The sequence below is a fragment of the Oncorhynchus mykiss genome, chromosome 27 (assembly GCF_057628025.1).
Source record: "Oncorhynchus mykiss isolate SJ-2025 chromosome 27, ASM5762802v1, whole genome shotgun sequence".
Classification (NCBI taxonomy): domain Eukaryota; kingdom Metazoa; phylum Chordata; class Actinopteri; order Salmoniformes; family Salmonidae; genus Oncorhynchus; species Oncorhynchus mykiss.
In genome coordinates, this window is record NC_143048.1 from 41,822,304 (window position 1) to 41,838,819 (window position 16,516).

The 16,516-nt window shown below is 43.8% G+C and overlaps 1 protein-coding gene across 4 annotated transcripts; it reads left to right on the forward strand.

Moving 5' to 3' along the window:
• The first annotated feature begins 736 nt into the window (after nucleotides 1-736).
• Nucleotides 737-14,230, forward strand: LOC110508037 (acetyl-coenzyme A transporter 1). 4 transcript variants are annotated; one of them, XM_036965108.2, is made up of 10 exons: nucleotides 756-850; nucleotides 1,015-1,042; nucleotides 2,472-2,914; nucleotides 3,021-3,180; nucleotides 3,561-3,756; nucleotides 4,340-4,542; nucleotides 7,986-8,170; nucleotides 8,276-8,393; nucleotides 11,035-11,250; nucleotides 11,384-14,230. In XM_036965108.2, the coding sequence occupies exons 3-10, from the start codon at nucleotides 2,514-2,516 to the stop codon at nucleotides 11,549-11,551; spliced, it is 1,647 nt and encodes a 548-aa protein (XP_036821003.1). In that variant the 5' UTR covers nucleotides 756-850; nucleotides 1,015-1,042; nucleotides 2,472-2,513; the 3' UTR covers nucleotides 11,552-14,230. The 4 variants fall into 4 exon arrangements, with proteins under 4 accessions (XP_036821005.1, XP_036821002.2, XP_036821003.1 ...); XM_036965111.2 differs by having other exon boundaries at nucleotides 767-835; XM_036965110.2 differs by lacking the exon at nucleotides 1,015-1,042 and having other exon boundaries at nucleotides 737-850.
• The last annotated feature ends 2,286 nt before the right edge of the window (nucleotides 14,231-16,516 follow it).

Consider the following 16,516-nt stretch of genomic DNA (forward strand, 5'->3'; position numbering starts at 1 on the left):
GTGTAATTTTGTAGTGACTTTTATTTTAAATAAGGATATAATATGTTTCTAAACACAGCTACCATGATTATGGATAGTCCTGAATTAATTGTGAATAATGATGGGTGAGAAAGTTACAGATGCACCAATATCATATCACCAAGACATGCTAACCTCTCATCATTACAACAACGGGAGTTTAGCATTTTTGGGGACTACCTGCGTCTCATAACACTTGTGTGTAAACGGAAGTCAGACGCCACAAACTATTTTCACTAAAACCGGTTAAAACAGTGCACAGTAAGTGTGTATTTTGCATTTGTGAAATGATTTTGATGTGATATGAAAGTACAGGGATATATGTTTCCTGAACCATAACACAAATGATAATCTATTCATGTTTAGATGGGAGTATTTGGCTGTTCTGGCTTCCATAGTCAATTCGCCTTTAAACGTTATTCTACCTTTATTTCAACAAGGAACACAGACTGGGACCAATGTCTCTTTTACAGCTGGGCCCTGCGTATACATGTTTACACATACAGTTTAGGTAAAATGATTAAGAGACTACACAAGACAAACAAAACGATCACAGAAAAAACAAAAATATACAGTAGCAGATTGTTACATTTACACATAGGTTATTCCCCTAACAGCGTTTGGCTCATTATTTAGCTGAGCGACAAAAGGCAATACTGAACCACACGAAAGGCATAAGAATATGTACGCAGATCTAAGCGGAACTTTTATTAACATCATTTTGACACGTCAGCTGAAGCACACGGACACATGTCGACGTTACGCACGTAGCTACACTTCCTCGCCCTCTGAAAAAACGATCTACCGATGTAACCAGGTGAAGGCCAAATAGGTAGCTATGTCTGTGTTTTTGACCGTATTAAATGCAATTCATACATAGTTCAAGGCAACGTTCGCAGTCGAATCAACTACAATCCATTTTTTTAATGATAGTCGACACATTCATTCATTAATCATTCATTGTATGGTTTGGCATGTGGTGTCGCATGACAACAGTCAACACAAGGTCGCATGACAACACAAGGTAACGTCAAATATTTTTTTATAACGTTATGATAACATGCTTAGCTTGCCAACTATCTTGTTATCTCTCATTCATTGTCTACTGTTTGATCTTCAATGACCATTTTAACCAATATTTATTGAATTCACATGGCCTTTTTGTTGTGTGTATTAGCTATAAAAGAAATTCCAGGAAATATTTTCAATGTGTCATGGCGCTACGTTGTTTTGGTTCCCACCCACATCATGAGCCTGCTTGGGCTTCGTCAGCGGGAGAACGATGATTATTCTATCATGTATGCCTTCTCTCTCCCATGGATTAAGACTTCTAACTAGCAACCTTCTCTCTCCAATTGGTCTGGATTAAGATTTCTAACTAGCAACCTCCTCTTGCCCATGGATTAAGACTTCTAACTAGCAACCTTCTCTTGCCCATGGATTAAGATGTATAACTAGCAACCTTCTCTTGCCCATGGATTAAGACTTCTAACTAGCAACCTTCTCTTGCCCATGGATTAAGACTTCTAACTAGCAACCTTCTCTTGCCCATGGATTAAGACTTCTAACTAGCAACCTTCTCTTGCCCATGGATTAAGACTTCTAACTAGCAACCTCCTCTCTCCAATTGGTCTGGATTAAGACTTCTAACTAGCAACCTTCTCTCTCTCTCCAATTGGTCTGGATTAAGACTTCTAACTAGCAACCTTCTCTCTCTCCAATTGGTCTGGATTAAGACTTCTAACTAGCAACCTTCTCTCTCTCTCCAATTGGTCTGGATTAAGACTTCTAACTAGCAACCTTCTCTCTCTCTCCAATTGGTCTGGATTAAGACTTCTAACTAGCAACCTTCTCTCTCCAATTGGTCTGGATTAAGACTTCTAACTAGCAACCTTCTCTCTCCAATTGGTCTGGATTAAGATTTCTAACTAGCAACTTTCTCTCTCCAATTGGTGTAGATTAAGGCTTCTAGCTGGCAACCTCCTCTCTCCAATTGGTCTGGATTAAGACTTCTAGTTTGCAACCTTGTTTAGGCAGAAGCTGAGCATTGCTGTACTAGCTGGATATGCTAATTAGGGTCTCATCCAGACAAGGAATTCACTTGTTTGTAGTTGTACATTGCTTTGACAAAGGAAACCAACCTCAGACAAGTGTTGGCAATGAATATTGAGACCTAGAGCCCTCAAACTCAACTCGGGACCTTAAAGCCAGTGCCACTGCATTTTAATTGTTCCCCTCAAATCAGGGACTGATTTAGACCTGGGACACCAAATGTGAGCAATTCATTATCAGGTTGAGCAGAAAACCAGCAGGTTCCTGACCTCGTAGAGTAAGAGTTGAGTACCCTTGGCCAAGACGTAACCCATCTAAAAACACAAACTGAGGGATAGAACAAAGCAGATATTTTTCCTAATAGAAAATGACTAACCCCTGCCTGCATCCTTCCTCTCCAGGTTTCCAGAGGGCACAGCTGGTTTGATGCCCGCGGCTCCACAATGGAGCTATCTGACTCAGTCACACATAAGAACGGGCGGCAGAGGAAGCCTGCTGTCCCCCAGGGGGACATGAGTGACGGAAATAGGGTTCGCAACACCACCCCTGACCTGGAGGAGGAGGGGGAAGCGTTGCTTCGAGGATCCGACACGGAGAACAACGGACAACCCAGTGTGCAGCCTGGGATCAGAGGGGAGCTGGGGAACGTATCTCTGCTGCTCTTCCTTTATGTCCTCCAGGGTATCCCTCTGGGCCTGGCCGGGAGCATCCCGCTCATCCTGCAGAGTAAGAACGTCAGCTACAAGGACCAGGCCTTCTTCAGCTTTGTCTTCTGGCCCTTCAGTCTCAAGCTGCTGTGGGCCCCTCTGGTTGACGCGCTCTACCTGACCTGGTTCGGACGCCGGTAAGACACTGATTTATAAGACTGATATGTTTACGTTGTTTTATATTGTGTCTGATGGGTTGACTGCTGCAATCAAATGTGTCAAAGCCTCATCTCTCCTTCTCAGGAAGTCGTGGCTGGTGCCCACCCAGTACCTGCTGGGTCTCTTCATGCTGTACCTGTCGGTTACCGTGGACACGCTGCTGAAAAGTGATGAGGGGCAGGGTCCTGATGTGATAACCCTGACGGCGGTGTTCTTCATGCTGGCCTTTCTGGCAGCCACCCAGGTAACTCACACACACTCACACTCACACACTCCAAGTTATTGTGATACATAACTCTGTTATATTCCCATCCCTGATCCCAGGACATAGCAGTGGATGGCTGGGCTCTGACTATGCTGTCTAGGGAGAACGTGGGCTACGCCTCCACCTGTAACTCTGTTATATTCCCATCCCTGATCCCAGGACATAGCAGTGGATGGCTGGGCTCTGACTATGCTGTCTAGGGAGAACGTGGGCTACGCCTCCACCTGTAACTCTGTTATATTCCCATCCCTGATCCCAGGACATAGCAGTGGATGGCTGGGCTCTGACTATGCTGTCTAGGGAGAACGTGGGCTACGCCTCCACCTGTAACTCTGTTATATTCCCATCCCTGATCCCAGGACATAGCAGTGGATGGCTGGGCTCTGACTATGCTGTCTAGGGAGAACGTGGGCTACGCCTCCACCTGTAACTCTGTGGGACAGACTGCTGGCTACTTCCTAGGCAACGTGCTCTTCCTGGCTCTGGAGTCAGCTGACTTCTGCAACAAATACCTGAGAGCAGAGCCTAAAGAGACTGGCATCGTGACACTGTCAGGTACAGAATGAGGGAGGGGGAGACAAAGATGAGAAGGCTGAGATCAATGTCATCTGTGAAGCAGGAGGAATAACGTTAATCCAGATATTTAGTTTAATCTTGCTACGGTCGACTGGTATTAAAAACAATTACAGACATGCAGAGCTTTATGAACCCTTCCTTGCTGAAGAGGGAATGTCCGTTGGCCAGGTTTTCCATTCGATCATCTTGCCCTGAGTAAACAATAGGCGCTAAAGACGATGGTATCAGAATTGTAGGACATTTTTTGTTTCCTTGTAATCTCTTGATAAGCATAGTTACGTATAACGCGTAGCAGCCATGTGCATTTCCTTGCATTTTAGAACATCGATACACTGGCCATTTTGAGGCCAAGCAACTTTTATTATCTGGGGATATTTGATCAATGCACAGATATTGGTGATTTTTGAGCTGAAGTGAGAGAAAATAAACTCTGGTTTTGGAGTGAACTTTTGGCTGATGATTTTCTGTATGGTTTTGCCAGTCAACAGACATGCTATAGAAGATGGGTGTTGTAACCGCTCTGTAACATTGTCGTTGTCTGTGATTGGCTCCCTTGGCGCAGACTTCCTGTTTTTCTGGGGCGTGGTGTTCCTGGTATCGACCACGCTGGTGGCCATTATGAAGAAGGAGAACGCCAGGGGACAGCACGGGAGGAAGAAGGTCCGGGAGGAGACGCAGAGCGTCATGGAAACATACAAACTGCTGCTCTCCATCATCAAGATGCCTGCCGTGTTCACTTTCTGTAGCCTGCTGCTCACTGCTAAGGTACCTGACAGTCTATACATATCACCCAGTACAGCTCACTGCTAAGGTATCCGACAGTCTATACATATCACCCAGTACAGCTCACTGCTAAGGTACCTACGATACAGCTGCACCTTACCTGACATGTCACCCAGTACAGCTTACTGCACCTTACCTGACATGTCACCCAGTACAGCTTACTGCTAAGGTACCTACGATACAGCTGCACCTTACCTGACATGTCACCCAGTACAGCTCACTGCTAAGGTACCTACGATACAGCTGCACCTTACCTGACATGTCACCCAGTACAGCTCACTGCTAAGGTACCTACGATACAGCTGCACCTTACCTGACATGTCACCCAGTACAGCTTACTGCACCTTACCTGACATGTCACCCAGTACAGCTTACTGCTAAGGTACCTACGATACAGCTGCACCTTACCTGACATGTCACCCAGTACAGCTCACTGCTAAGGTACCTACGATACAGCTGCACCTTACCTGACATGTCACCCAGTACAGCTTACTGCACCTTACCTGACATGTCACCCAGTACAGCTCACTGCTAAGGTACCTACGATACAGCTGCACCTTACCTGACATGTCACCCAGTACAGCTCACTGCTAAGGTACCTACGATACAGCTGCACCTTACCTGACATGTCACCCAGTACAGCTTACTGCACCTTACCTGACATGTCACCCAGTACAGCTCACTGCTAAGGTACCTACGATACAGCTGCACCTTACCTGACATGTCACCCAGTACAGCTTACTGCACCTTACCTGACATGTCACCCAGTACAGCTTACTGCTAAGGTACCTACGATACAGCTGCACCTTACCTGACATGTCACCCAGTACAGCTCACTGCTAAGGTACCTACGATACAGCTGCACCTTACCTGACATGTCACCCAGTACAGCTTACTGCACCTTACCTGACATGTCACCCAGTACAGCTCACTGCTAAGGTACCTATGATACAGCTGCACCTTACCTGACATGTCACCCAGTACAGCTCACTGCTAAGGTACCTACGATACAGCTGCACCTTACCTGACATGTCACCCAGTACAGCTTACTGCACCTTACCTGACATGTCACCCAGTACAGCTCACTGCTAAGGTACCTACGATACAGCTGCACCTTACCTGACATGTCACCCAGTACAGCTCACTGCTAAGGTACCTACGATACAGCTGCACCTTACCTGACATGTCTATACATATCACCCAGTACAGCTTACTGCTAAGGTACCTACGATACAGCTGCACCTTACCTGACATGTCTATACATATCACCCAGTACAGCTTACTGCTAAGGTACCTACGATACAGCTGCACCTTACCTGACATATCACCCAGTACAGCTTACTGCACCTTACCTGACATGTCACCCAGTACAGCTTACTGCTAAGGTACCTACGATACAGCTGCACCTTACCTGACATGTCACCCAGTACAGCTCACTGCACCTTACCTGACATGTCACCCAGTACAGCTTACTGCACCTTACCTGACATGTCACCCAGCACAGCTTACTGCACCTTACCTGACATGTCACCCAGTACAGCTTACTGCTAAGGTACCTACGATACAGCTGCACCTTATCTGACATGTCACCCAGTACAGCTCACTGCTAAGGTATCCGACAGTCTATACATATCACCCAGTACAGCTCACTGCTAAGGTATCTGACAGTCTATACATATCACCCAGTACAGCTTACTGCTAAGGTACCTACGATACAGCTGCACCTTACCTGACATGTCACCCAGTACAGCTTACTGCACCTTACCTGACATGTCACCCAGTACAGCTTACTGCTAAGGTACCTACGATACAGCTGCACCTTACCTGACATGTCACCCAGTACAGCTTACTGCACCTTACCTGACATGTCACCCAGTACAGCTTACTGCTAAGGTACCTACAATACAGCTGACATGTCACCCAGTACAGCTCACTGCTAAGGTACCTACGATACAGCTGCACCTTACCTGACATATCACCCAGTACAGCTTACTGCTAAGGTACCTACGATACAGCTGCACCTTACCTGACATATCACCCAGTACAGCTTACTGCACCTTACCTGACATGTCACCCAGTACAGCTTACTGCACCTTACCTGACATGTCACCCAGTACAGCTTACTGCACCTTACCTGACATGTCTATACATATCACCCAGTACAGCTTACTGCTAAGGTACCTACGATACAGCTGCACCTTACCTGACATGTCACCCAGTACAGCTCACTGCTAAGGTACCTACGATACAGCTGCACCTTATCTGACATGTCACCCAGTACAGCTTACTGCACCTTACCTGACATGTCACCCAGTACAGCTCACTGCTAAGGTACCTACGATACAGCTGCACCTTATCTGACATGTCACCCAGTACAGCTTACTGCACCTTACCTGACATGTCACCCAGTACAGCTTACTGCACCTTACCTGACATGTCACCCAGTACAGCTTACTGCACCTTACCTGACATGTCACCCAGTACAGCTTACCGCACCTTACCTGACATGTCACCCAGTACAGCTTACCACACCTTACCTGACATGTCACCCAGTACAGCTTACTGCACCTTACCTGACATGTCACCCAGTACAGCTTACCACACCTTACCTGACATGTCACCCAGTACAACTTACTGCACCTTACCTGACATGTCACCCAGTACAGCTTACTGCACCTTACCTGACATGTCACCCAGTACAGCTTACTGCACCTTACCTGACATGTCACCCAGTACAGCTTATCTATACTTATCACCCAGTACAGCTTACTGCACCTTACCTGACATGTCACCCAGTACAGCTTAATGCACCTTACCTGACATGTCACCCAGTACAGCTTATCTATACTTATCACCCAGTACAGCTTACTGCACCTTACCTGACATGTCACCCAGTACAACTTACTGCACCTTACCTGACATGTCACCCAGTACAGGTTACTGCACCTTACCTGACATGTCACCCAGTACAGCTTACTGCACCTTACCTGACATGTCACCCAGTACAGCTTACTGCACCTTACCTGACATGTCACCCAGTACAGCTTACTGCACCTTACCTGACATGTCACCCAGTACAGCTTACTGCACCTTACCTGACATGTCACCCAGTACAGCTTACTGCACCTTACCTGACATGTCACCCAGTACAGCTTACTGCACCTTACCTGACATGTCACCCAGTACAGCTTATCTATACTTATCACCCAGTACAGTTTACTGGGGCTGTAACTTACCTGACATGTCTATAAGTCAGGTTAAGCAGGCCAGAATGTGGTCACCCTGTTTAGCCTGTCTCTTATTTCTGAGGTGCCTACACTGTAAACAACCTGCCTGGACAACAAGCCTAATTGACCTGCAGTATCTAACCCAGTCACTGTAAAGGTACCTGTGGGACTCAGCAGTCTGTCTCTGTCTGTCTCCAGATGGGTTTCTCTGCAGCAGACGCCGTGACCGGTCTGAAACTGGTAGAGGCAGGTGTTCCTAAAGAGCAGCTGGCATTACTGGCAGTCCCCATGGTTCCACTGCAGGTACTACTACCTCTCATCATCAGTAAATACACCGCGGGACCACGACCACTAGACGTTTTCTACAAGGCCTTTCCCTTCAGGTATTCTCTCTCTCTCTCTCTCTCTCTCTGTCTCTGTCTCTGTCTCTCTGTCTCTGTCTCTGTCTGTCTCTCACACACCCTGTACATTTGTGTTTTCCTGTGTAGGTTGTTGATAGGTCTGGGGTATGCTGTGTTGGTGTGGTGGACTCCCAGTTTAAAGCAGGAAGGGGGATTCCCTCTCTACTACTACACTATAGTCCTGTTCAGCTACGCACTGCATCAGGTAACACTGTTCACACTATCTATCCATCTCTGTTGTCTCTACTACACTATGGTCCTGTTCAGCTACACACTGTTCACACTATCTATCCATCTCTGTTGTCTCTACTACACTATGGTCCTGTTCAGCTACATACTGTTCACACTATCTATCCATCTCTGTTGTCTCTACTACACTATGGTCCTGTTCAGCTACACACTGTTCACACTATCTATCTCTGTTGTCTCTACTACACTATGGTCCTGTTCAGCTACACACTTCACACTATCTATCTCTGTTGTCTCTACTACACTATGGTCCTGTTCAGCTACGCACTGCATCAGGTAACACTGTTCACACTATCTATCCATCTCTGTTGTCTCTACTACACTATGGTCCTGTTCAGCTACACACTGTTCACACTATCTATCCATCTCTGTTGTCTCTACTACACTATGGTCCTGTTCAGCTACACACTGTTCACACTATCTATCTATCTCTGTTGTCTCTACTACACTATGGTCCTGTTCAGCTACACACTGTTCACACTATCTATCTATCTCTGTTGTCTCTACTACACTATGGTCCTGTTCAGCTACACACTGTTCACACTATCTATCTCTGTTGTCTCTACTACACTATGGTCCTGTTCAGCTACACACTGTTCACACTATCTATCTATCTCTGTTGTCTCTACTACACTATGGTCCTGTTCAGCTACACACTGTTCACACTATCTATCCATCTCTGTTGTCTCTACTACACTATGGTCCTGTTCAGCTACACACTTCACACTATCTATCTCTGTTGTCTCTACTACACTATGGTCCTGTTCAGCTACGCACTGCATCAGGTAACACTGTTCACACTATCTATCCATCTCTGTTGTCTCTACTACACTATGGTCCTGTTCAGCTACGCACTGTTCACACTATCTATCTCTGTTGTCTCTACTACACTATGGTCCTGTTCAGCTACACACTGTTCACACTATCTATCCATCTCTGTTGTCTCTACTACACTATGGTCCTGTTCAGCTACACACTGTTCACACTATCTATCTCTGTTGTCTCTACTACACTATGGTCCTGTTCAGCTACACACTGTTCACACTATCTATCCATCTCTGTTGTCTCTACTACACTATGGTCCTGTTCAGCTACACACTTCACACTATCTATCTCTGTTGTCTCTACTACACTATGGTCCTGTTCAGCTACGCACTGCATCAGGTAACACTGTTCACACTATCTATCCATCTCTGTTGTCTCTACTACACTATGGTCCTGTTCAGCTACACACTGTTCACACTATCTATCCATCTCTGTTGTCTCTACTACACTATGGTCCTGTTCAGCTACACACTGTTCACACTATCTATCTCTGTTGTCTCTACTACACTATGGTCCTGTTCAGCTACATACTGTTCACACTATCTATCCATCTCTGTTGTCTCTACTACACTATGGTCCTGTTCAGCTACACACTGTTCACACTATCTATCCATCTCTGTTGTCTCTACTACACTATGGTCCTGTTCAGCTACACACTGTTCACACTATCTATCCATCTCTGTTGTCTCTACTACACTATGGTCCTGTTCAGCTACACACTGTTCACACTATCTATCTCTGTTGTCTCTACTACACTATGGTCCTGTTCAGCTACACACTGTTCACACTATCTATCCATCTCTGTTGTCTCTACTACACTATGGTCCTGTTCAGCTACACACTGTTCACACTATCTATCTCTGTTGTCTCTACTACACTATGGTCCTGTTCAGCTACACACTGTTCACACTATCTATCTCTGTTGTCTCTACTACACTATGGTCCTGTTCAGCTACGCACTGTTCACACTATCTATCTCTGTTGTCTCTACTACACTATGGTCCTGTTCAGCTACACTGTTCACACTATCTATCTCTGTTGTCTCTACTACACTATGGTCCTGTTCAGCTACACACTGTTCACACTATCTATCCATCTCTGTTGTCTCTACTACACTATGGTCCTGTTCAGCTACATACTGTTCACACTATCTATCCATCTCTGTTGTCTCTCAACTACACTATAGTCCTGTTCAGCTACGCACTGCATCAGGTACACACTGTTCACGCTATCTATCCATCTCTGTTGTCTCTACTACACTATAGTCCTATTCAGCTACACACACTCTCTCTCTCCTCTTTCTCTCTCTCTCTCTCCTCTTTCTCTCTCTCTCTCTCCTCTTTCTCTCTCTCTCTCTCCTCTTTCTCTCTCTTTTATTTATATATCTTCCCACTGAGCCTAACCTCCTGCCAAACAAATACATAAAATGATATATATTATATATATATAAATAAAAAAGAGATAGAAAGAGGAGAGAGAGAGAGAGAAATATATATATATATCATTTTATTTATTTGTTTGGCAGGAGGTTAGGCTCAGTTTCCACCTCGTTTTGTGGACAGTGTGCGATGAAACTGGTCTTCTCTTGAGAGCCAGCTCTGCTTTCAGAAAGCCTTTCTCAATGGCAAGGTTATGCTCACTGAGTCTGTACGTAGTCAAAGCTCTTTGTCTGTCTGTGTGATATTCTGCAGTATACATCCACTTGATCCAGCTTGGGACACTATACACATACACTTTCTCAAACTCCTGCCTTTCCCCCTCCTTACCCACAGGTGGCGCTGTACAGCATGTATGTGGCCTGTATGGCTTTCCATGCTAAAGTGAGTGACCCAGTGATTGGTGGGACTTACATGACCCTGCTGAACACTGTCACCAACCTGGGGGGAAACTGGCCCTCCACCCTGGCATTGTGGATGGTCGACCCACTCACCTCTAAGGAGTGCCAGGGAGCTGCTGGGCAGAAATGTGGCTCCCCAGAGGAGACAGGGGTAAGTGGGAGAGAATTACCTGACAATATTCCCATTGTACTGTCATAGTACATTAAATAGCTATGATGTGAATTCTGTGGAAACACTCCTCTTAACCGTATCTCTGTCTTTTTCTCTCTCTTCCCTCCTACAGCTGTGTGTTAAGGAGGGCGGTGTGTGTGTGACGTCATTGGATGGTTACTATGTGGAGTCGGTGGTGTGTGCGTTGATAGGACTAACGTGGTGGGTGTGGCTAGGGAACAGGATGAGAAGGCTACAGGACCAGAGCCCTGCAGCGTGGAGGTGCAGGATCGGCCAATGACAACGTTCACCCAGCTCCTGACCCCAGCAAGGCCAATCGCCAGACAGCTACAGTCTGATATAAACGCTTCTGTCAGCTCAGCCTTTGACCCTGGCCTGAACATCACTTCCTCTCTCTCTCATTTCTGTTTTTCTGTCTTCCTCCGACTCTCTCTTTATTTCTCTCCTTTCTCTGTCCATCTCTCTCTCCTTCTCTGATGACTCTTCTCAGTATCCCTCTTTTTTTTCCCTCTCCCCCTTCTTCACACCCTTTGCTCAGTGTATATATTATCCTTTGCTCAGTGTATATATTATCCTTTGCTCAGTGTATATATTATCCTTTGCTCAGTGTATATATTATCCTTTGCTCAGTGTATATATTATCCTTTGCTCAGTGTATATATTATCCTTTGCTCAGTGTATATATTATCCTTTGCTCAGTGTATATATTATCCTTCAGCAGTCTGTCTATGCGTTAACTGTAATTGTGGTCCGGCCACCACAAGACTATGGACCATAACGGTCAATAACCACATACTCTCTTGGAGAGTCAAGAGTTACATTTCTCCTTGCAACGTCCTCACCATGGCTTCTGTGGGTGCCGCTTCAACTATGTCCCATTGGAAACAAAAGAAGGAACTATTCTTCTTGCTAGGAATATTTACAGTAGACATAGCTGCTCCTTCTCAATCCACATTGTCTGCTACTTAAACTATTTCACTTTCTCACTGTTTATTTGTGCCTTGCTCTGTTCTTCAAAGACTCTGATTTTAAAGTTGGTCAGATATTTTTTTTTAAAGGCATTCATCAACGAATGGTCATAAAAAGCAAACCACACATATATGGATGGTTAAATATGAACTTTGAGATGTGCAGCCAAGACCTAGTTGATAAATAGATCATGTTTCTGTGTGGAACATGGGAGTCAGAAATCACATTTCTATTCTTGATGTTAATCTATTGTCCCTTCGAAAGAAATGCCTAAATTATAACTACTGTTTTAATATACACTGAGTGTACAAAACGTTAGGAACACCTTCCTATTGAGTTACTATGTTAAACGTTCCTAATGTTGAGTCCTTTTGCCATGTTGACTCCAATGCTTCCCACAGTTGTCAAGTTGGCTGGATGTCCTTTGGGTGTTAGACCATTCTTGATGGGAAACTGTTGAGCGTGAAACTCACTGGTGTGCCTGGCACCTACTACCATATCCTGTTCAAAGGCACTTAAATATTTTTTTCTTGACAATTCACCCTCTGAATGGCACAAACACAATTCATGTCTCAATTGTCTCCAGGCTTAAAAATCCTTCTTTAACCCGTCTCCTCCTCCTTCATCTACACTGATTGAAGTGGATTTAACAGGTGACATCAATAAGGGATCAAAAGCTTTCACCCGGTCAGTCTGTCTTAATGTTTTGTATACTCAGCGTATGTCTCTAACTTTTTGAATACAACAGTATTTTCTCTATACCAGCAATGACAGGTCAGAGGTTGTGTGAAAGGGAGAAGGCAGTAAACGGTCATGTCCGGATCTGGAGATCACCTGTATCGGTTCTGTTTGGTTTATATCATAGAACATTTTAATGTTTTTCTGTTTGTTAATTCTCAAGAGTTATTTTTATTTATTTTGGGGCTCTATTCTACATCAGGCTGAACAAAATAATTTGCATTGAACACTGATACATCAGATTCTGTGTTTCTCCTTTAATGTCTGCCCCTAACCACCTGTCCACATTCAGATGGGGCTCCGCTCCTAAAGGTGAAAGTCAGGCTTGGGCTATAATGAGATGATCCTAGATCAGGTTGTTCTCCTTTTGTGTGTGTGTGGGGGGGGGGACAAAGAGCACGTTGAGTTTCCACACCAATGCAAAGCCTTCATACGGTAACTGAGACGCTTGTTAGCCTTAAACATTTCTTTTTTTTTTTTACTTTCTCTTTATTTTACATCTTGTGATGCTGCTGTATGTACATCGCCTTTTTATGTCTGTGTCAGTACTTTTAACAATTTAAAATATTGCCTAAACTCTACCAGCCATTCACTTACATATGGATATGTTTGACTTGATTTGATTTACCACATATTTAAATGGATGATATTTTTTATTTTTTTGCACTTTTTTTTCATGTTGGTTTGTCTTCATTTCAGTTGTACATTCTTTTTAAAAAATGTTTTAACTCCACTCTAGTTATTTTCCAAGATGAGTGGAGGGTTTTTTAAAAGAATGTTCAACTACTGAATTTCCCATGGAATACAAATTATTTGTGGTTTGCAACAGCCCATCAATCTTTGATTCCCAACTCACATTTCTAAAAGCTGACGTTAAAGACCTGCTTGGTATTGGGAGTTATCCCTAGTGGGAACAACTCCGTGGGAATCGAAACTCACAACCCTGGTATTGCATGTGCCGTGCTCTACCGAGAGTGACTACCCGGGTTGGGATCAATTCCATTTAATTTCCAGTCAGTTCGGGAAGTACACTACAATTCCAATTCAATGCTTTTCAATTAGAAACATTTTAGAGAAAAAAATAAATAATTATTGACTAGAATTTCGATGTGATTGACCCGAATTCTGCACTGTACCCTGTGAGATTTGTCCGCTATGCTGTAAGATGTTCTGAGTAACTTTTGTACCAACATTCCCAAGATGTAATATTGAAAATATTTACAGTAATAAATATCTCATGTAATACAATGAATATGCACTCTGGTTTCAAATGGTTTTATCTGATTGCTCATAACATACTGTACTCTTACATTGTTAAAACATGTATTAATCCTTTGTGGGTGTGTGAAGTCATAAGAATATTTCTCTACATATCTCACACCTAATTCATGCAATGTATAACATTTTCTATACGCGGTATATAACTTTCAATTTAGCAGTAGGTTTAGATAATGAAGCATTCTTGAAAACGCCACACCAGATCTTCTTCCATACATTACCTGGTGAGTGGGCAGACGGCCTGTTGTTGTCTTTCAGACATTTTAACAACATGCCGGTGTCCAGGAGTGAGGCTGGGACAGACGAGAAAGGAGAACATACTTCTAAAAACAAGTTATGTAGCTTTTCAGGAACGCTGACGATAATTTAACCATTGTCCGGTCAAGAACTGACGGGGATGCACACTGCACATTCAAGCGTTGAAGGGGAAGGAGTAGAAGGTTTGTTCGAATGAGACCGGAGATCATCTGTTATTAAAATTGACTAAAGGTGTAGCTAACACGTTCCGACATCTTTGGGTAATATCTCTGTTTTCTCTTCTAGAACATCAGTACTGGACTAGCAATTGCTGGGGTAATAGTAATATCAAGTAGTATTAAATTGGTAAGTAGTTTAGGTTATGCATAAAAAGCCAAATGTGGGGCAGGCATGTTCCACCAGGAGGCGGTAGCGAGTCAGGTTCCATGCAAACCCTGGGTGAAGGAAGGCGGGCAAAATTCTGTCTCTAGCCGATGTCAAGGGAATACTCATAACGACATCGACAGATTGTGGTGTTTTAACTAGATGAGATGAGTCCTTCCCTCTTGTTCAATGAAATGCCAGCTTTGCATAGGTTATACGGTCAGGATCAATTTAGGATGGCAGTTGAAGAGCTGTTTGCCTAATGTGTTTGTTTAGTTAGTCAGCCTAACAGTCTTTTCTTCTTAAACAGATTATCAATCTCCATCCCTTGGTTTTAGAAAGGTCCTGATCTGTCGTTTTTGTTTAGCTAATAGAATGATCTGTCGTTTTTGTTTAGCTAATAGAATGATCTGTCGTTTTTGTTTAGCTAATAGAATGATCTGTCGTTTTTGTTTAGCTAATAGAATGATCTGTCGTTTTTGTTTAGCTAATAGAATGATCTGTCGTTTTTGTTTAGCTAAAATAGAATCATCTGTCGTTTTTGTTTAGCTAATAGAATGATCTGTCGTTTTTGTTTAGCTAATAGAATGATCTGTCGTTTTTGTTTAGCTAATAGAATGATCTGTCGTTTTTGTTTAGCTAATAGAATGATCTGTCGTTTTTGTTTAGCTAATAGAATGATCTGTCGTTTTTGTTTAGCTAAAATACTGAACAAAAATATAAACGCAACATGTAAAGTGTTGGCCCCATGTTTTATGAACTGAAATAAAAGATCCCAGAAATGTTCCATATACACAAAAATCTTATTTCTCAAATTTTGTGCACAAATGTGTTTTCATCCCTGTTAGCAAACATTTCTCTTCTGCCAAGATAATCCATCCACCTAACAGGAGTGGCATATCAAGAAGCTGATTAAACGGCATGGTCATTACACAGCTGCACCTTGTGCTGGGACAACAAAAGGCCACTCTAAAATATGCAGTTTTGTCACACAACACAATACCACAGATGTCTCAAGTTTTGATGAAGTGTGCAATTCACATGCTGACTGCGGGAATGTCTACCAGAGCTTTTGCCAGAGAATTTAATTTTAATTTCTCTACCATAAGCTGCCTCCAATGTCATTTAGAAAATATGGCAGTACGACCCCCTGTTGGCTAAAGGTATGGAAGAATGGATGGGTTCAGATCCCCTTCAACTTTCCCAACACACACAGACACACAAAGCCCACAGGGTAATGGTCAATTGCGCTGTGATAACGAGGATTAGGATTCACCTCCCAGCTGTAGGTAAATCTCTTCTGGTCATTCACACAGCTGTCCCCAATTAGACATTCATGTATTTACTAATCCCAAACTGTGGACACATCAAAACAGATCTATTATTTTCTGGCTATTAGAGCGTCATAGAGTGTCAGCCATAGACCATCTGCTGCTCTCTTTAACATGACTGTGTCAGCCAGAGATCATCTGCTGCTCTCTTTAACATGACTGTGTCAGCCATAGACCATCTGCTGCTCTCTTTAACATGACTGTGTCAGCCAGAGATCATCTGCTGCTCTCTTTAACATGACTGTGTCAGCCATAGACCATCTGCTGCTCTCTTTAACATGACTGTGTCAGCCATAGACCATCTGCTG